Source organism: Melozone crissalis, unplaced genomic scaffold (assembly GCF_028551555.1).
Source record: "Melozone crissalis strain CALT ecotype California unplaced genomic scaffold, PUWL_Pcris_2 ptg000057l_1, whole genome shotgun sequence".
In the NCBI taxonomy this organism is placed as follows: domain Eukaryota; kingdom Metazoa; phylum Chordata; class Aves; order Passeriformes; family Passerellidae; genus Melozone; species Melozone crissalis.
In genome coordinates, this window is record NW_026535835.1 from 7,124,624 (window position 1) to 7,144,491 (window position 19,868).

The 19,868-nt window shown below is 47.1% G+C and overlaps 1 protein-coding gene across 1 annotated transcript in view; it reads left to right on the plus strand.

Annotated features, from left to right (window-relative positions):
* The window catches only part of LRRC75A (leucine rich repeat containing 75A), a 55,734-nt gene that overhangs the window by 17,038 nt on the left and 18,828 nt on the right, over positions 1-19,868 (plus strand). The window contains exon 2 of the mRNA XM_054287482.1: positions 6,778-6,906. Within this exon, the coding sequence (XP_054143457.1) occupies positions 6,778-6,906 (129 nt within the window). The remainder of the gene's footprint in view (positions 1-6,777; positions 6,907-19,868) is intronic.

Consider the following 19,868-nt stretch of genomic DNA (forward strand, 5'->3'; position numbering starts at 1 on the left):
TGCTAGGGAATATAGGGGAAGGTTAATTGGAAGTGTATTGATGATCAGTGATTTGGGATGAGGGTTTGACAGGAGTGGTGACACCAGAGTGACCTGGGGAAGGACAGGGGGTGGCAGGATGGACAGCAGCACCAGCCTTGGTGCCTGTTTGGTTCATCCCTGGGTGAGGCTTTTTGGACTCTTTTCCCAGCAGAGATGTGTGCAGGGGTGTGCAGAGCTGGCCCATGGATGTGGGGGTGAGGAGCAGCCTGCACCAAGGGCTCAGTGTTGATCCAACAACTCCCATCAGCTGGAGGGGTGTGGGGAGCCTGGGCTGTGATTCCAGGCAGGGAATTGTGTGATTGGAATGCTGCTCTTGTCCCAGGAGCTGTTCTTGCTGCAAGCCCAAACACCAGAGCTGTCTCACACAGGCAGTGGAAATGATGAGGGTGAGTGATTCCTCTCCATCCTCTGCTTGTGAACCTCTTCCCCTTTCCTGCAAGGATCCCAGTTCTGCTTTTCTCTTTTCTTCCTGTAAATACTTATTTTAGGGTTGTTTGTGGATTTACTGCTTGTGAGGGCAGGGTAGGAGAGCTGCACACACAAATAAAAATCTTCAGTGGCCATCAGGCATCTCCTGTCACCTCCCAAGGACAAGAGTTGTCTGAGCCTCGGGTTGCCTCTAAAAAAACCCCATGGGGTGCTGAAACAAATCATAAAAACCTAACTAATATGGATGGGTGATCAGCTGCAGAGCAGATGGGGCTGGTTTGGGCTGGGAGAGGGGGCAGGAGAAGCAGGCAGAGCTCAGTGCTGGGAAACAAAGGTGAGAGCAGCACGAGGGGGATTTTCCTGCTCCAGCTGCCTCCACATTGCATGTCTAGGATCAGCTAATTAGAGGGGCTTTTCTTGGCAGGTAAATGAGAGACACAAGCTCATCCAGGGACTGAGTCAGCCCAGCTGTCTCTGAGCAGGATGAATCACCATCCTCATATGAATTGACAGCACACTGAGCTTAGGTGGCAGCTCTGGCTCCTTCCCTGACAGGAGATAATAGGCAGCCTCTCCTCCAAGTCCGTTTTCCAGCAGGGATCTAGGAGGCTTTTGCAAGTGGAAATAAGTAGTTTTTTTGCAGGTGGGAGCTGGCAGCACAATGTGGTTGAGGCTGGGGCTGATCCTGGGAATCAGCCCTGTGCTGGGGCAGGAATTCCTCTGCAGCCCTGAGAGCTGCTGGGCACAGGGCAAAAGGGATGAGGAATTGAGAAATTGATGAAGATGATGAGAATTGATGAATTCTGCTCCTGAGCTGTGGTTTGGATATTCCAGGCAGCACCTGGGAAGCTCCAGAAAGCTCTTTGGGCAGACACACGAAGATGGAATGGCAGAGTTGATTAAATTGATTATATTTTCATTTAATGCTTCGGTGCAGACCTGTGAAGGGGAGGCCCAGCAGCCAGACTGGAGTTCACATGGTGGGTGTAGGGCAGGGGTGATGCATGAACCTTTTCCTTTGGGTTTTAGCCAGGAATGTGTGGGGCTCTGGGTGGAGCTGAGGGGGTGGGAGAGTGACCCCTCAGCTGTGCTTTGCTGAAATCCAGCTTTTCCTGCCTCTTCCCTTTGCAGGAGGAGAACTTTGTGGCATCACTGTCCTTGGGAGGGTTCTAAAGAGTCCTCAAGGGTTCCAAAGCTGTCACCCATCCATCTGGGAGCAGCAGCAATAAGTGACAAGTGCCACCAGGAGCCATCTGGTGCAGGCTCTGCATGGCCAGCAGGGTCCTGGCTTGGGGATGGAGCCCCAGCTGGAGCCCCAGCCCCAGGCTTGGATGGAAAAGCAGGATTTGGGCAGCTCCTGCTGCTTTGGGAGGGATGAGATTTGGTGAGCTCAAGGCAGTTGGGTTAAAGGCAGTGGTGGATGGGAATTGTTGGGGTTGTTCAAAGCAAATCCTGGAGTCACCTTTCCCAAACAGAACTTCCAGGCTTTTCCTGGGCTCCCAGTGGCTCTGTAAATCAGCAGAGCTGAGGCCATCCCCATTAAACATCCTCAGGCACTCTCCTGAAGAAATGTTAACTGAGATCTGGCCAAATTCCAGTTGGAGTCATTGCCTTTGCCTGGCAGTATGGAATAAAAGAGCATTTTTCTGCAAATCTCCTATTCTCAGTTGTTTATTATCTGGCTGGCAGCATCACATCTCTGCCCATTAATCCATCTCTCCAAGTTCCTCCAATTCCAGCCTCCTGGAGGGGGTTCAAGCTGCCACCATTTATTATTTGAGTCAGTCTGCCAGGGAAATATTTGCTCCTTCCCTGAAGCATCAACTCCCTTCTCCCACTGCACCCTCAGTGCTTGAATGAGCCATTTGTGGCTCCCAAAGTGATATTAACTCTGTGAAACAGAAAATACTCAATTATTGTATCAATACCCATATATTTAATGCTGATTTGACTCCAGGCTGGTGGGTTGGACATGAAATGTGCAGAAGCAGGTTTTTCTGGAGGTTTCCAGGGTGGCTTTTGGGACACCAGTCCAGGTGTGCTGAGCTCCCAAATGCTTCCTGCCCTCCTCAAAAGTGCAAATTGCAAATTTGATCATCTCTGTGTGCCAGAGGACTGGTTTGTCCCAAAATACATAGTGACATCATTACCTTTGGGGTGCTTTACTCTTCTCTCAACCAGAAATCAATTCCTGCCTCAAAAATCTTTTTGGGGAAGAGTAGGAGGACGTGGTTGGGTTTTCCTCACAGGACACAGGTTGTGTCCAAAATGCAGAAAAACACAGGGCTGAGTCACATCTGAGCTGACCTCCCTCCCCACACCAATCCCACCTGCTGGAATCATTTTTCCCCAGATAACTTGGAGCAGATGATGGATGGAAAACTGAATTATTCCTTCCTTTCTTCACTGCCTGACTCTTGTTTACAGCACCGACCTCCCTGCTTGGAAATTCAGGAAAATGCTGCCCTGATTTTAGTGGAGATAAAGGAGTTTTGGAAGAGGTGCTGGCCAAACCAGCAGCTCTTGAGATATTTGTGAGCAGCTGTGATGAGTATTTTTTTGCACAGGAACCTCATTTGGGCAGCAATAACTCGGTGTTAGTGAAAACAACAACAGCAGAAGCTGCTTTCTCAATGACTCCTCACAGGGACCTGCTGCATTTCCCCCTAATTACAATTCAATTTGCAGTGATAAATAGTTTAATAAGCAAAAAATGGGCTTGGCTGTGGTTGGTTATGGATCTGTGTGGCTTGGGGGATGCTGGGACTGGTGGAAACACAATTTGGAGCTTCCAAAGGATCAAAAAACCCCCAAAAATTGCAGTTTGGACAGCAGAAATAATTTTTTTTCTTTCCCTCATGTAAAATCTCTTTTTGGACAGCAGAAAGAGATTTTACATGAGGGAAAGAAAAGTTGGGGGTGCAGCTCCCAGATTTTTTTGGTTTTCCTTGGGTGATGTTGGACTGCAGAGTGATGGGTGAGCTCTGAGTTTTGGGGGAAAACAGATGTTTCTGTGGGTTTTGCTGCAAATAACAGGTCGGGCACAGCATCCCCGTGCCTTTCACTGGGCTTGGGGTTTTCTTTTCAAAAATAATTGGGGTTTTTTTTTATACCTTTCATGGCTGTGGCTGGAGAATTTCTATTGCTGGCTGCTGGAGGAACATGTTACGTTTATTTTCTGCTGGATTTTTGGATATAAATTTCAAATTCACCCCTCAAAGTGGGGTAGGTGGTTGAGGGTTTTTGTTTTGGTTTTTTGGTGGTTTTTTTTTTGGTTGTTGGGTTTTTTGGTGTTTTTTTGTGTTTTGTTTTTGGGGGTTTTTTGTGTGGGTTTTTTATTTGTTTGTGTTTGGGTTTTTGTTTGTTTGTTTGTTTTTTGTTTGTTTTGTTTTGGGGTTTTTTTTCCTTTTTTTTTTAACCTGATAGCTTTACACTGCTAGATTTGCAGAAGTCTCCCATGGGGGCTCAGCTGGTTGGTGGCAGGAAGTTTTCCTTCCAGTGGATCAAGATGGATCAATGGTTTGCCTTTCAGCTTCCTAAAGCTGGAAACAAATGGGATGAACTGCAGAGAAGTCATGGATGATTTCTATTTGAAAATTCCCCTTTTTCCTGCAGAGATGTTCCCATTTTCCTGCCACACCTGGACAAAGCACCCCAGCAGAGTTCAGGGGTTTGGATCCGCTCCTGACACCCCTCAAATCTGCCCTGAGAAAGCCATGCCTGGCTCATAAACCCACTTTAAACCCTTATTTATTTGAAATCTGCACTTGCCATCCAGGTAAAATCCCCTGGGAAAAAGGAATGTGCTGAAAAAAAGTGGCTGGAGCCAGATGCTGGGCGTTCCTGCAGAGGCAGTGATGGGTGATTTGCTGCTGACAGCATGAACTGGTGTTAAGTTATTAAATTGCAGATGAGCTCATCACTTGGCCTCGAACAAGCTTCAGCCTTCAGAGGCTTTAAAAATATTGTGTGTGGTGGAAAAGAGACAGTGCTGGTGTGGCAGAGAGGTTTGGGGAGCAGCTGAGGAAAACATCTGTGCCTAAAAAAATGGGAGAACCAGGAGGGAGCAGGGAACGCTCCACGTGGAAAATGTAAAGTTCCCCCAGCAGAGAGGAGGAGAAATTCTCTGATTTATGAGCTGGACTTCTTCATTTTAGCTGAGGAGAAAATGGTGAAGAGTTTTGAGATGCTTGAAAGGGCAAGATGCTGAGCTTGGTTTGATTCTGAAGGTCCCAGTGAGTTGTCCCAAGTCCCCAGATTGGCCCTCTGGTGTTTGCCACAGATCAGGGACCAAATCCCGCTTTTATTTGATATTTGCTTGATCCTAATGCTGAGCTTCTCCAAACTGGGAAGGTGACATCCATGCTAGAAAAGTGGGAGTTTCCTTTGAGCACCTCCCTCCACAATTTCTATTTCTTCTTCCCCTTGCAAAGAAGCCCAAGGTCTCTCCACACTGAGATTTTTTTAAAGTACAAAAATAACAATATGTATAAATTTGTAAATAGTAATTAGTATAATATAATATGTATATAATTTGTATACTATAATATAATTTGTAAATAGAAATTTGTATAATATATATAATTTTTATACTATAATATAATCTGTATAATTTGTAAATAGTAATTTGGCAGAAGCTGTGAGACCAGAAATCAGTTTCGCCACTTGATTTTCCCAGCTGGGCAGCCTCACACGTGTGTGATTTTTAACTTTCTCTTTTTTTACTAAATAACCTGTTTGCAGTCAAGGAGTTGCTGTTAACTCAGGCAGTGCTGCGGGGCTGATCCTAAAAATACCAAGGAAAGCAGTGGGATAAACACTTGTCACCTCGTTTGTGGCCTGAGCTGTAATTGCTGTAATGTGAGATCCCTCGGGCTGTTGTGTCTGAAGGCTCAATGGATTTTTTTTTAAGTGTGGATGTTTATTTTCAACCTGTCTGAAATCACAGAGCATCCACACCTACAAGCAATGTGCTTTCCCGTGGGGTTTTTGGGGCTGGAGCATCTCTGAGCTCAGGACAAGCTTTAATTTATTGCACGGTGGCAAAATGTTATTGGCTTGTGTTTGTCAGGAGGAAATTCTTTGTGCCAGGTGCCACCAGCTCCGTGGGAAGTAGAAGTAGTTCTAAAAGGAATAAAAAGATTGTTTGGGTATTATACACACGAATATATTTGAGGTGAAAGGAGCACGCCGTGTATAACCCTTCCCCTCACGTATAATATGATGGATTCCACACGGGGAGTTCTCTGCTAAAATTCCTCAAATTATTCAATCTGAGAAACACAAACCATAGAAATCAGCCTTGGAGGGGACCTCAGGAGGTCTGGCCCATCCCTGGGGCAGGATCAGCTCCACCTGAGCTGCTCCTGACTCCACCTTGTCCAGTCTGGCACAGCTTCCACTCCCTCCCAGTCAGTCTAACCCAGCATTTGGCTCTTCCCTCTGTCCAATCCATCCTCCAGTTTGCAGTGCTGCAGTTTTGGGCTCCTTCCTCCCTCCCTGTGCACAGCAGCCCCAGAACTCCTCCAGTGTGGTGGTGTTCACAGGGGTCCCAGGAGGAGGGAAGAGAGGACAATCTTGTTTCAGAGGGGGACAATCTTGTTTCAGAGAGGACTCCATGTTTCAGAAGGCCGGTTTATTTTTTTATTAATATATTAAAAGAAAATGATCTATTAAAACTATACTAAAAGAATAGAAGAAAAGATTTCATCAGAAGGCTTGCAAGGAATAGAAAAAGAAAGGAATGATAATAAAATCTTGAGACTGACCAGAGAGTCTGAGCCAGCTGACTGTGATTGGCCATTAATTAAAAACAACCAATGAGACCAATCACAGATGCACCTCTTGCATTCCACAGCAGCAGATAATCATTGTTTACATTTTGTTTCTGAGGCCTCTCAGCTTCTCAGGAGAAAAAAATCCTAAGGAAAGTATTTTCCATAAAATGTGTCTGTGGCACTCCAGTGCTGCATTTATCCTCCAGCTGCAGCTCTGTGTGATGTTTTCTGGGGTCATCTTGCATTTTATCCTGTTGCAAGGGTGTCATTGACTCAGTGGGTTTATGAGGCTGATCCTGCAGCTCTAAAGCCTCTTTGCAGAGCAAGTGAAGGCCAGCTTCCCTCAAGGTGGCACAAGGTGTCCCTTCCTTCTCTTTGTCACCAAAACTGCGGGAAAAACAAAAACCCTCCAACAACATTTTCAGTGGGAGCTGCTGGGGATCATTTCCTCCTGCAGTCAGGGCTAACTTGAAGAACCTCTGGCTTTTCTGTCCCACCTAACCTTGCTGCTCTGCCCTGTTTCCTGCAGGATTTAGGGATGGAGTCCACCTCTCTGGATGATGTCCTCTATCGTTACGCCAGCTTCCGAAACCTGGTGGATCCCATCACCCACGACCTCATCATCAGCCTGGCAAGATACATCCACTGCCCCAAACCAGTAAGTGCCATGGTCTCCTCTCATTTTGTGCCTTGGCAAACTGGGAATGTGGAAAATCCTCCCAGTTCTGGGTGGGTCTGGACCAAGAGGATCAGGTTTTCCAGCTGAACAAATGATATTCTGCTAATGTTGGTTCTCCTTCTGGCTTGTGTGTGGCAAGGGATCATCCATGGGTGGATGGACCTGCAGGCATCACTCTGCTGTATTTGCTGCTAATAACAGGTCTTTAATTTCCTGTGAGAGTGTCTGAAGGGATGGAGTCATTCACTGCTGCTTCTTGTGGATGTTTCACTCAGTTATAGCCTCCACCAGTGTTTGAAAAGGAGGGAAATTGCTTTTTTTTTTTTTTTTTTAAAGCATTTACAGATTTCTTTCACGTTGTGAGGCAAAGCCACAAAGGTGCTGTTTGGGTTGTGGTGTGAGTCTGACTCTGAAGGGCTTCATAAAACCCTCAGCCCATGGTAAAAGGTGCTGGGAAGGGTGGAGAGGACACCAGGGACCCAAATCTCCATTTTCAGAGACAAGGATGGCTCTCCATGTCCTAGAGCATGAGACTGAGATGGAGCCACACCCCTGTGCTGTGCAGGGACATCCATGGATCCCTTTTCCTGTGGAGAACAAAATCCTTTCCTCCTCCTCCCCCATGGGCTGGGAAAGTGCAGAAAGCTGCTCTCTGCTCTCTGCTCTCGTGCCGGGCGCGTTTCCAGCAGAGAGGCCCCGTTCCCCTGCTGGGCCTGTCCTGTTCCAGAGCCCTGAGACTGAGCTGGTTTCTTCTCCTGAGGGTGAGAACCATGGGAGGAGAGCTCTGGATTCCTCATAAAAACACCCTGAGGCCACTCCTGGGCCTGGAGCTGCTCCAGTGCTGAGCTCCTGCTCTCCCCTGTCCCCCTGCAGGTTTCTGTTGGCACCAGAGGCTGTGCAGGAGGCAGTGCCAGGGTCAGCAGGGAGATGCAGAGTCCTCGTTGCTCTGCTCAGCCGTGTGAGGCACATCTGGACAGCTGTGTCCAGTTCTGGGCTCCTCAGGGCAAGAGGAGCTCCTGGAGTGGGGCCAGAGCAGGGGGATGAAGAGGATGAAGGGACTGGAGCATCTCTGAGGGAGCTGGGGCTGCTCAGCCTGGAGAGGAGATGCTGAGAGGGGCTCCCATCCCTGGCTGTCCCTGTGTGCAGGGAGCCAGCAGTGGGACAGGAGGAAAGGGCAGGAACTGATGCCCAGGAAGCTCCACCTGAAAATGAGGAAGAATTCTTCCCAATGCAGGTGAGAGCTGGATCAGATTGTCCAGAGGGGATGTGGAGTGTGGAGCCTCCCTTCCCTGGAGAGATCCCAGAGCTGCCTGGACACAATCCTGGGCCGTGTGCTGGGAAATTTGGGGCTTCCAGTCTGATAATTCTGGGATTGTGTGCTGGCAAAACCCCAAATGAATCAGCCTGTGCAGCACTGAGGCTCTTACTCTGCAGGAGAGGCTTTTTGGATGCCCTTGGTGCTCTCCACACCCTCTGCACAGCTCAAAGCACCACAACAGGGATGGATGGGATGGGATGGATGGATGGATGGATGGATGGATGGATGGATGGATGGTGAGGGAAGCAGGGGTTGTGCAGGTGACAAAGAGCAACCCCAGCAGCATCAGGGCTGTGCTGCAGCTCCTCATTGGTGGCTTTGCCTTGCTCAACTTTGGGTGCCACTGGCTGTGCTTTAAACCTTTTTTTTTTTTTTTTTTTTTTTTTGTTTTGTTTTGTTTTGTTTTGTTTTGTTTTGTTTTTGTTTTTTTTTGTTTTGGCAGCTGAGTGAAAAGTAACTTCATCCCAGTGTTTGGTGGTGGTTTCCTGAGATACTGATGTTCTCCAAGTCCCCAGAAAGTTGCCTGCTTTAGTCACCAGGGTTATTTTCCAGCTCCCAGCCCTCTCTTCCCCCAGACTGACTTCACTCTGACAGAGCCTTGGCACGATGTGTGAGAGCAGGAGAACACTCAGGGCCAGGAGTGCTGCAGAAGTTTTGGCTTTTGCTCTGAATTCTGTGCCACAAATATACATAAATCTATATGTTGAGGCAGCTGGGAGCTTGTCCTTATCCATGCAGAGGTGGATGGAGCTGGCCTGGACCCTGGTCCCTGTTAACCTTCTCTTTTAAATGTGTCCCTGCTCAGGGTTCTGGGGTCCTGGAGAGGCTCTCCTGCCTCTCTGTACATTGCTTTTTTCACTCAGCTTCTATTTATACCACCCTTAGCTTAAAGGTGACCCCTTGGTCTCTCCTCTGAGCTAAAATAAAAGTTGAATCATTTTTCCAAGCCCTGGGTAAACACAGCCTGAGTCTGTATGGCCAGGAAAAATTGGCCTGGGCTCCTCAGCGTGGCTCTGGAGCTCAGGGGGTGCTGATTCCAGGCAGCAAATCCAACCCAAAAGCTGTAACTTGTGCTGGAGTGCTGCGAAGGAGGAATTTGGGAGATGGAAATGTTTGGGTGAGCTTTGGTGGGTGTCCAGGCAGTGCTGCAGGGCTGGATTGCTGCTGAGGTCCCAGCCTGGCCTGTGGGTTGGGGTGTGAAAGGAGCCAAGGAAAAATCTCCTTCCCAGATCCTTTGGAACTCAGGGCTTGGATCTGGTCCCATTCCAGATGTGTTTAATGCTGCTCAAGGAAACCCAGGTCCTGGAGTGCAGCTCTTGTCACCTTTGGGGTTCCTGAGGCTTGGAAGGGGCAGGTTTGCTGTTCAGGAAAGTCAGATTGTGCAGGAAGTTTTCCAGCATGGAAAAGGGATCAAAGACATCTGAAAAAGTGTTTTCTCCCCCATGGCCACTCTTTTATCTCCCTGCCTCTCTCCTTGTGGGAAAGGTTCCTTGGAGAGCAGCTCAGCTCCAAAGCCACTTCCCAAAACCCAGTGCCAGCAATCAGTGGGTGCTGCCCTCAGGGTGATGTCTGTCTGTCTGTCCCTATGGCCAGGAAAAGGGGACAAAACACCCCAGCAAAGCCACGTGCTGTGGGATTGCAGCAAACCTCCTGCAGCTGCTCTGGTTTGGAGCTGAAAACACAAACTTTGAGTAAGGAGTGAAGGGCCCCCGTGAAAAATTCACAGCTCTCCGTGCCAGCAGGGATATCTGGCCCTGAACTATTGGAAAATTCAAGCAATTCCTTTTTTTTTCCACACACCAAAGCCACGTGTGTGGATGACTGATGGCTGAGATAGGGAGTGAGTCAGGCTTCCCTCCAGCTTGGGGACTTGGATTTGGGATAAGCACTGGGGAAAAGGGAAAGTGGAACCTTGGGCAAGGCTGGTTTGGGGTTTGTGCCTTTGTGCTGCTTCACTGCAACCCCTGGGATGTACCTGGGAGCTCCTCCAAGCCCTGAAGGTTGCCCAGAGTGAATTTTGGCTTTGCTGATCCCCATCCTGCTGCTTTCTGGCAGGGCAAGGCTGGCAGAGCAGCTTAGCAAAGCCCCAGCCCAAAATCCAGCTTTGCCTCACCATTCCCCTGCAGCTCCTGGGCAGCAGCTTTTGTATTCAAAAAATAAAACAAACCATCCCAAAATCCAGCTTTGCCTGGCCATTCTCCTGCAGCTCCTGGGCAGCAGCTTTTTTATTCAAAAAATAAAACAAACCATCCCAAAATCCAGCTTTGCCTGGCCATTCTCCTGCAGCTCCTGGGCAGCAGCTTTTTTATTCAAAAAATGAAAAAAAAAACATCCCAAAATCCAGCTTTGCCTGGCCATCCTCCTGCTCCTCCAGGTCTCAGGTAGAAGATGTGACCCTGTTCAAACACAGGGGAGTGGATTTGGGCAAATATCTCAGGTTGGGATTATCTCAATTTTGAACATCATCTTCATCTTCCCCACTGAAATTCAAGATAAATGGGGACAGGGGGAGTTTTTAAAGGTCTTCTAAGCAGCGGGAGAGTGGAAGCAAAGTGGATTTTGCCCTGGGTGGATGGAAGCTCTGTTTTCTTGTCATTTGAGCAATTTCTGTGTGGCTTCTTCCAGAGAGGAAGCACCCTCTATTAGGAAAAAATAAAAAAGAAAATAAAGAAATAAAAGCAAAGAGTTTTTGTAAATAGGGAAGGTGCCAGGAGGCTTTCCAGTGATTGCTCTTCCTCGATGGCAGGGACTGGGATGCCTGGCCAGAGTCCAGCTAGTGATTATCTCCCAGTTTGGGCTATTTGGGGATTTCTAAGAGCTTTATCCCACCCTTCCCATCTTCAAAGAGCTGTTGGGTAATTTGCTAAATCCTGCTGATTTCTCTGTCACTTTCCTTTTCCCCCTTGCCATCCATCCTGCCGGGACAGCCCCAGCACAGCTCCTGGGTCTGCATCCGTGTTTTGTATCTGCTTGGAGCACTTGGAAGTGAAATTTCCCTGCTGCATCCCGGAGCTGCTGCTGGGAGAGCTTGGATACCCTCGGCTGCTCCTTCCTCACCTCTTTTTCCTTTAAAAAATTCGGAAAATCCCCATTTGTGCTGCAGAGCAGAGGTGGTGAGTGAGCTGCCCTTTTCCTGGGATTCACATTAGCAGGGAGTGGATGGGAGGGGGTCCTGCCACCCCTCCCCAGGCTCCCAGGGCTGAGAACCCCCAGGGAATGACAGAAATGTCCCAAAAATATCCCAGGGACACTCCTGCAGCCATGGGGGGCTGGCCTGGGCTCTGCTTCCCGTGGGATCCCAGCTGATCCAGGCTGGGAAATGCTGAATTTGGGACATAAATAACCCAAAAATTCACATCTGGTGTCATCCTGGGAGGGATGGGGGACAGAGGAGGATCAATGGTGCCTGCTGGGATGAGACCTGTGGTTCCAAGGGGAATTTTCCCTGAGAAATTCCAATTTTCCTCTGAATTTCATCTTCCCTGTGTGTGGTGAAAGGGAAGGCAGTGCCATCTTTCAGGAAAGGGAATGAAATCTTGAAATCAGAGGACAGAGTGGAACAAACACTCCGGAAAGGAGATATGATCAAGTTAAAATGAAATGGAAAAAAAACCCCAGAAAATCTGAAACGGAGTGACTACAACAAAATACACTGAGAGGAAATGAGGTGCAGTGAAAAGGATCAAAAATTGTTCTCAATGAATTCCCTAAAATCAGGGAATAAAGGTAAACAAAGAGACAAAAGAGAAACAGAAGAAATGAAATTTCAGAAATGAAACAAACCTGATACAAAGTGAAACAAGAAAAGCAAAATGGGGTGACATGAAGTGCATAGCAATGCCCCATTGATCCTCATTTAAATCAAGATTTCATTCCCTTTCCTCAGAGTGCCATCATCCCCCGAGCACTGATTCCAATGGGTGTTTTTCTCTTTTTCTCTTGTGCACCAGCTGCAAGGATTAACCTGTTGTTTGCTGAGATATTTCCAGAGTAATGAGTAAATCCAGAGCAATCCCTCCTGGATTTTTGGTTGTTCATGGCAGGATACAGATGGATTTAGCATTAAAATTTCGCTGCTCCAGTGACCTTTCCAGTGGCATCTGAGTGATCTTCCCATCATGATTTTGTTTGTAGCACTCAAGTGGGTCCACTTTAGGTGTGGGGATGCTCCAAGGCCTCCCCCCACACCTCAGGCAGGTTTTTAGGGCCAGGAAATGCAGCACACACCTCCCTGCCATTCCCCACCCTGCTCCCATTCCTCCTTTGCTGTGGAAGCTGAGCTGGGTACCCCTCCAGCAGCTCTCAGGGAAGATTTTGATTTTTTTTTTTTTTTTTTTTTGCAATTTTATCTTCCATGTCCCCCTCAGGGCCATCTATCACCTCGGATTTTATTGCCTTCTCTAATTGCTTCTCTGAAGTCCAAGTGCAATATTACTGTAGGATCCTGTGGAACAACTTCCTGAGCTGCTGCAATCCCCTTCATCTCTGCTCCTGCCTCTTTGATAAGCCCCGTTGTACACTGATTTTCATTTTGGTGTGTCAACACCCAGGCTGAGGCTCTGCACTTTGGCCTTTCAGCAAAGCAGATTGGGGGAAAATGTGCAGAATTGCGTTCCACTCCATCCCTTTGTATCTGCAGATTTTGCCTGTCAGTTTTCTGCCACTTCTGCCTTTCTGCAGCTTCAGCAGCTCCTAATTTGGGCTAATTCAGGGTTTAATTGCTGGGTCCTTGGTGCTCTGTGGTTGTCCTAGGTGAGCACTCAGTGCTGCTGGGGTGCCCAGGGGTTTGTGGTGGCAGAACTGGAATTTTAAGAGTTGCAAAGGAGCAAATCCTCTCCTGAGAGCTCCAGAATTAATGTGGTTGGTGTTGGGGGAAGTGACCACCCCATCCCTGCAGCCAGGACGTGAGGGGCAGCTGTGACAATCCCACTCTTTTGGGGTTTCTAGGTTTGCCTGGAATCAGAGGATTTGGGGGTTTGCTCAATCATGAAGTTAAAACAGTTGCCATGCTCAGTGTTGGGTTAATGTGATGAAAGCCAAGGGTTAATGTGACCTCCTGGAGATGGGCCAGGCAGGTCCCCTCAGGTGACAAGGCCTGGCTGTCCCTGCAGGCCCCTCCTGTCCCTGCAGGCCCCTCCTGCCCACAAGTGCAGCCCAATCCCATTTTGCACCAGTTGCTGCCTTTCCCCCTCATTGAGTTTTATGCTGCTGTCAAGCAGGACTCCACAAAATGTTAATTTTGCCCTGGCACGGAGCCCCTGCCATCTGCTCCAGGACACCTTCAGCTGCCAGGGTGCCAGGCTGCCTCAAAAAGGTGCTGAAGGGCCAGAAGTGCTGCTCAGGGTCTGTATTCTCACCCTGCCATGCAGCTAATTACAGCCACAACCTTTAATTATTCCTACCTTTTTCAGTGCAGTCCTTACCTGCTGACCTGGGTTTGGAATTTCACTGGATGGGTTTGTAGATGGATGTGGGGGTGTCCAGGTGATGGGGTGAGTTTTCTGATCAGCATCTCCAAAATTCTCCTTCCTGTGCAAAAAAAAAATTGCTGCTGGATGGGAAATTTAGTGATAAAACATTCTAATAAGGTTTTATCAAAGTCTAATTTTTGCTTGATAGAAGATTGGTGGTTCTCCTCCTTAAAAAGAAAAAGCAAAACCTTTTTCTTTGGCTTTTATTTATGCTACTTCAGATTTTACCTCTTTATCCTTTTTTACCTTCTTCTTTCATTTTTTACCTTCCCAAGAGGGAAATTTTGGTCAGATTTTACTTCTTTTTCCTCTTTTACCTTCTTCTTTCCTTTTTTACCTTCCCAAGAAGAAAATTTTGGTCAGATTTTACTTCTTTTACCTTCTTTAAGAGGGGATTTTTGGTGGTGAAACCTCTATCCAAGCAGACCAGAAGGAAGGGAGTGAGGTTTCTGCTGTGAACAGCGTTCCCTATCCAAACAGCATCTGGAGCTGTTTGCTGGGTTTGCATTGTTTCTGTGCAGCTTTTCTGTCTTTTTATTTCTGTTTCTGTGCATCTTTTAACATTCTCTCAGTAGAATTTCTCACAAACTACAAGGATCTCCTAATATTTGGTGTAGTTTTAGATGAAAACCCCCCTGAAATAGGTGATGTAGGATCTGATTAGATGCTGGGCTCTGACTGTGTGTAAGTCCTATGGCTCCACAGTGATCATTTCAAAATATGACCAAAAAAACTCCTCATTCTTATTAAAATAGCCTTTATTAAATTGCTTAAGCTCCTCCTCTAATTTGAATTAAACCAGACATGATTTATTTTCAAAAGCTTTTCTGCTCTGAGCTACGGGGTGGTCAGATTGATCAGCCCTAAAGCCACGTTGTCACTTTATTTAGAATTTATTTTTGGGATCTATCACTCCACTATGCCAACATCTGCTTCCCTTTGGGCATCACCCTCATCCTCCACACACCAAATCCTGTTCCCAGAGGAGCCAGAAATGAGGGAAGGGGAATTGCAACACCCTCATGGTGATATTTTAAGGTGATATTTTAAGGACACCTCCCTGGAGAGCTTTTCCAGGGTGGATTTTTCATGCTTTGCCCAAGGAACTCAGCCATGAAAGAGGAGGGAATTGGGATTTGGGATTTAGGATTTGGGATTTGGGGTGGATTCCCCCTTGCACACCTGGATGGGGCTGTAGGTAGGAACAGTCACCAATCTCTGCGTTCCCCTCCTGGGTTTTGGGATGTTTTGGGGGAATGGTGGATTTAAATCTTTTCCCACCTGCTGATCTCACAGGATTTGCTGGAGAAAACCCCATTAGGGCTTGCAGAGGGAAATGTGGGACTGGCTGCAGCACAGATGTCTGCAAGCAACAATAGGCTGAGCTCAGCCCCACGCTCTGGAGGCAGAGGGGGGAGGGACAAAAAGAAGAAGAAAGGGAAGGGAAAAAGGCAAAGCAGAAAATCATGAGATGACTTCAGCCCCTCGTGACAACATCAAAAGGGAAGAGTCGTAAATTCGGATCCCATTAAAGCCAGGGGGAGTAGGAAAAGCCATTTTGGGGCTGCAGCTGCAGGTTTGGGGTGGGCAGAGCTCTGTCCTGGGGTTCATCCTCTGTGCCCTGGGGGTGCTGGACACAGATTTCCCTCCCTGATTCCCTGAGATCTGGGGGTCCCTGCAGTGTTTGGGGTCTGCATTCCCACTGTGGGCATCTCACAGGGTGTGAATCCCTCACACATGGGGCATTTCCACGTTTCCTCTGTGTTTTGCTCTCATCCTTTCCAAAGCCCAGCCCCAGTCCCTGGGGATTTGCTCTCTTTGCCTCCTGCTAATTTGGGATAACTGATTGGATACACATTAAAGCCATTGAGGATTTTCTCCCCTGGGGCTTCCCAGGGCATGTCTCACTGTTTTATGCCTTTGTTTAACTGGATAATAATTCCATTTATCATTGTCAACATTTTCTTTTTTGTCTTTCAACCACTTGAGGTTTTTTGCTTAATAATCCAGACTATTATCCTTTTGTCCTAGCTGATCATCCAAGACAAAAAGAGGAGAATTTGGAAGGAAATCTCTCATTCTCTTTATTTTTAAGGTGTGAAATAGGTCATGTTTTAAGGTTCATTGTCTGCTGAACTGCATGAAAAGCAAAAATCTTGGCTGAGGGACCCCCACACCAAATATTTCCTGGGCAGGGAATGGGGTTCCCTGGATAAGTGTGGTTTGTGCCTCACACCTGCAAATCCCACAGCATCCAGAAAGGGATGTGGCAAATGTGAAAATTCTTTTAAAGGAACCACAAAAGGAGAGGGAAAAAGCCCCCAATTTTTAATGGATTTAGGAAAGCCAGGGAGTTCTCATTTTTAAGATATGCAGGACAGCACGTTTTTATTTAAGATTGATTGTGAGTGACAGAAATGTGAGAACTGTGTAATAACGCTGGGGAAAAATATAATAAAATCCTGTTGCTTCCTCACAGCCCCCAGACAATGGCTAATTGTTCTAATTTGGGTCAGTCCCCTGCTGAGCTGCAGCAGGAATCCTTCACCAGGGCTCTTTAATCATTAACATTGGCCTCTTTTCCACGGAGCTTGGCCCCAGGGCTCTGCCCATCCCCAGGGATTCTGCTCCTGGAGGAGGAGCAGGGATTCATTTTTTAATGAAAACAAATTAATTTGCTGTCACATCTTTATCACCTCCTTTGAGCTCTCTCTCCTTTTGGAGCAGCCCTGAAGTCCACTTCGGGGACCCAAATCTTGCCCATGGGGGGATGCAGGGAGAGCAGGCAGTGACCCCAGGGTTATTTATCCACAGTGGAACCACAGCCCTGCTCATTTCAGGATTGTTTTTCCCTGGGGAAATCCCCCTGCCCTGCAGAAAAGCCAGGAAGGTGCTCAGGAGTGGTGAAAGGTGCTGGGTGATGCCTCAGCCACGGGGTCAGGACACAAATCCCAGCTCCAGATGTGTGGCTGATGGATCTGTAGGAGCTCAGTGCTCAGGAAAAGGGCACATCCCAGCTTTTTTCCCTTTTTTTCCTGTCAGCAGCATCAGCTGGGAAAGCTGGACTCTGTGTGTGTGTGGTCTGTCCCATCTCCCCAACCCTACCATGCAGTTTTCCTCCCACAGTTTGAAAACCAGATAAAAAATGCACATTCCCACCCCTTGTGTGATGTTAGAGGGGCCACATCTTGTGTGAGGCTTTTCCTGTGTGTTATTTCAGGAGAGCTTGCTGCTGGGATTGGGCTCTGGTGGTGAGAAAATGCAATTTTTGTGTTTGGTTGTTGTCCTTTCCATGGAAAGGGCACTCAGGGTTTCCCAAAACCCAGCTCTGTGGGATTCAGGCTCTGCAGGTTGAGGTTTCCCTGCCCTCTGACCACAAAAAACAGCTTTGTATTGACCTTCCATGAGTGATGTGATGCAGACTGATGGAGATGTGGCAGAAAGAGCTTTTGGCCTTGATTTTGATGTTGTGGGAAGCAGCAGCATCTACCCAAAGGGGTTTGTGACTTTTTTTCCATCATTCCTGAGGGTGCTGGTGGTGCAGGGCAGATTTGTTATCCCAAGGCAGAGGGAGCGTCCCACAGGAATTCTTGCCATCATCCCTCCCCTCATCCCAGGGGTCTCCCCATCCCCAAGAGGTTCAAACCTTGCCAGCACGAGCTGGGCTGCTTTTAAAGCTGATTTTAAAGCTGATTTTGAAGCTGATTTTTACACTGATTCCCTTTCCAAACAAGCTCTTGGGCTCAGTCCCACCAGGGTGTGTGTGTCAGCTCCAATTATTTCCTGATAGACTTGGATCAGGAACAGGGAAAAGCTTTTGTTTGGAGTCCTTGGCACAGCACCAGCAAAGTCCCTTCTCCTGCACATGAGTTTTGGGGCTGCAGAGGTTTGGGTAAAAACCTAAAAAATGGAGTTTCCTGAAGCACAGAGTTTGTGGGAATGAGATGTGCAGAAGGAAGGAGCCCAGCCTGTGCATTAGGAGAGCTCTGAAATGAGAATTTTATTTATTGTTATATTTCTTTTTTTATCACAAAGTTGATGTCTGCAGGAATCATGTGCTCTAAATCATTTATTAAAGCCCTCAAAATAGAAATATCTCAGGATCTACAGGGCTTGGGATGTGAGCTTGTGAAGAAAAAGGGCTGAAAGGGTGGGGATGCTGGATGTGGAGAAAGGATTAAAATATTCCTTGTCCTGCTCCTGTACCAGCATGGATGGGCTTGGTTTGCTTTGGGCTGAATTATTCACGAATTGGTTTGATGGGAAGTTCAGGCCTAAGCTTCCCTTGGCCATCTGGAGGTCTTGAGAGAAAAAAAAAAAACCTCATCAAAAACCTCAAAAAACCTCATTGGAGAGGCAAGATGGCCATGACACACCTGAACCAGCAAAAATTCATGCTTTTTTATTTTACTTTCTCAGCTTCTCCACATTCCTCTTGTGAATCATTTCACTTCCCCAACACTTCAGCTGGGATAATGCTGGAGACAGCTTGAATTGTCTCTTGCAGGGTTATTTTGGAGGGAATTTGCAGCACAAAATGGCAGCAATGTCCTTCCCCCTCAGGATTTTAACACTTTGTTTCCTTTTCAGCATCGGTTCTTCAGGGAGGCCTCAGAGCTGGAAACCCCCACTCCTCCCTCAGGGTGGATCTGCTGTTTCAGGGGCTGCTATGCTTAAAAATAAAAATAATAATTAAAAAAGCAGATGAAATAAAAGCTGCTGGCTCTGGCAGGTAAAAAAAATTAAAAATATAGAGAGGTGACAAAATCTGTGGTGTTTTCTTCTCATGTTGGGGCGGGTGTTTCCACAGCCGGGAAGGTGTTGCTGGCAGTGTTGCCTTCCCAAAATGTTTTGAGGCTCTAATTAAAGAATTGCCTGCTTTTCAAGGCTTTCCTGAGGGAAACATGAGGTAAAATCCTGCTTTTCTTTATTTTCTCATTGTTCATTCCACAGCTTAAGCCTCTCAGGGTTCATCCAGGCCCGGGCTTGGTTTTTGCCACAGGGCCTGCAATGGGAGAGGAGCTGTGGGGACGCCTGAGGGATGAAATTTGTGGGATAAAAACCCAGATTTTGGGTTCAGCTTGGTGGTGAATGAGGTGTTGAAAGGCAGGGGTTTAAATGTGTCCTATAAACCCAGATTTCCTGGGCAATTTCTGCCTGAAATCCCCTGGCACTGCTGTCCTCAGTGCAGGTGGAGCTGGGCAAGCACCACCCTGGAATTATCAGGGAAAACACCTGGAATTACCAGGGAAAACACCCTGGATTTATGAGGGAAAAATCAGCTGGAAATTCAGCTTGTGATTCATGGGAATCACCATGATATATCTGGGAACAAACCCTCCCAATTTATATCAAGGCTTCATTCTTAGAGTGGAGTCAAACCCCACAAATCCTGGTTGATATTTCTGCCTCAGCCACCTGCAGTGATGTCCTGGCTTTGTGGTTGTTGTGTTTTCTGGTTTTTTTAACCTGAGAAAACCCGCTGTAATTGTTTCCCTGTACACCCCCAAGTGATTTGTCAAAATCCCAATTGCTCCCAGGTAATTCAATATTTATGATGTCTTTATGAGGCCAGTTCTGCTCCACTGATGGAGAGGTGAGGGGGTGAATAAATTGCATAAATTGCATAAATTTCATAAATTAGGGGGCAAAAGCTGAGGTCTCAGGGAGGATGTGAAGGCAGCAATAATTGGCTGTCCAGGCAGAGGAGATACAGAACCTTCCTCAGGATTTTCCCAGAAAATCCTGAGCCATCCCCATGGCTGAGCAGCCCAGACTGACTGTTTATTGTAAGGTTTAATCTTTAATTCCTGTGTCTTCCCTAATGATGTAACATTTTGATAAAACCAGGCAGACAGCACAAATTGTCGCATTTTGAATCTTTTTTTATCATTATTGATCTTTCAGTCAGGCTCATATCTGCCTGTGACCTTTCAGAGAGCAAGAGAGGCACTGCAGGATGGGTGGTTGGAATTACTGGAATGCAGCTCATCTGTATGAAAATCCTGGGGTTTATTTTATAAAAATAAGGACTAGGTTTTATTTTATTTTATTTTTAGGACCCAAAATTTCTAGACCCAAATCCTTAGAAACTCTCAGAGTTGAAGTTTTCCAAGCCCAGCATCCCTTGGGATGAAAATTTGATCCAAAAT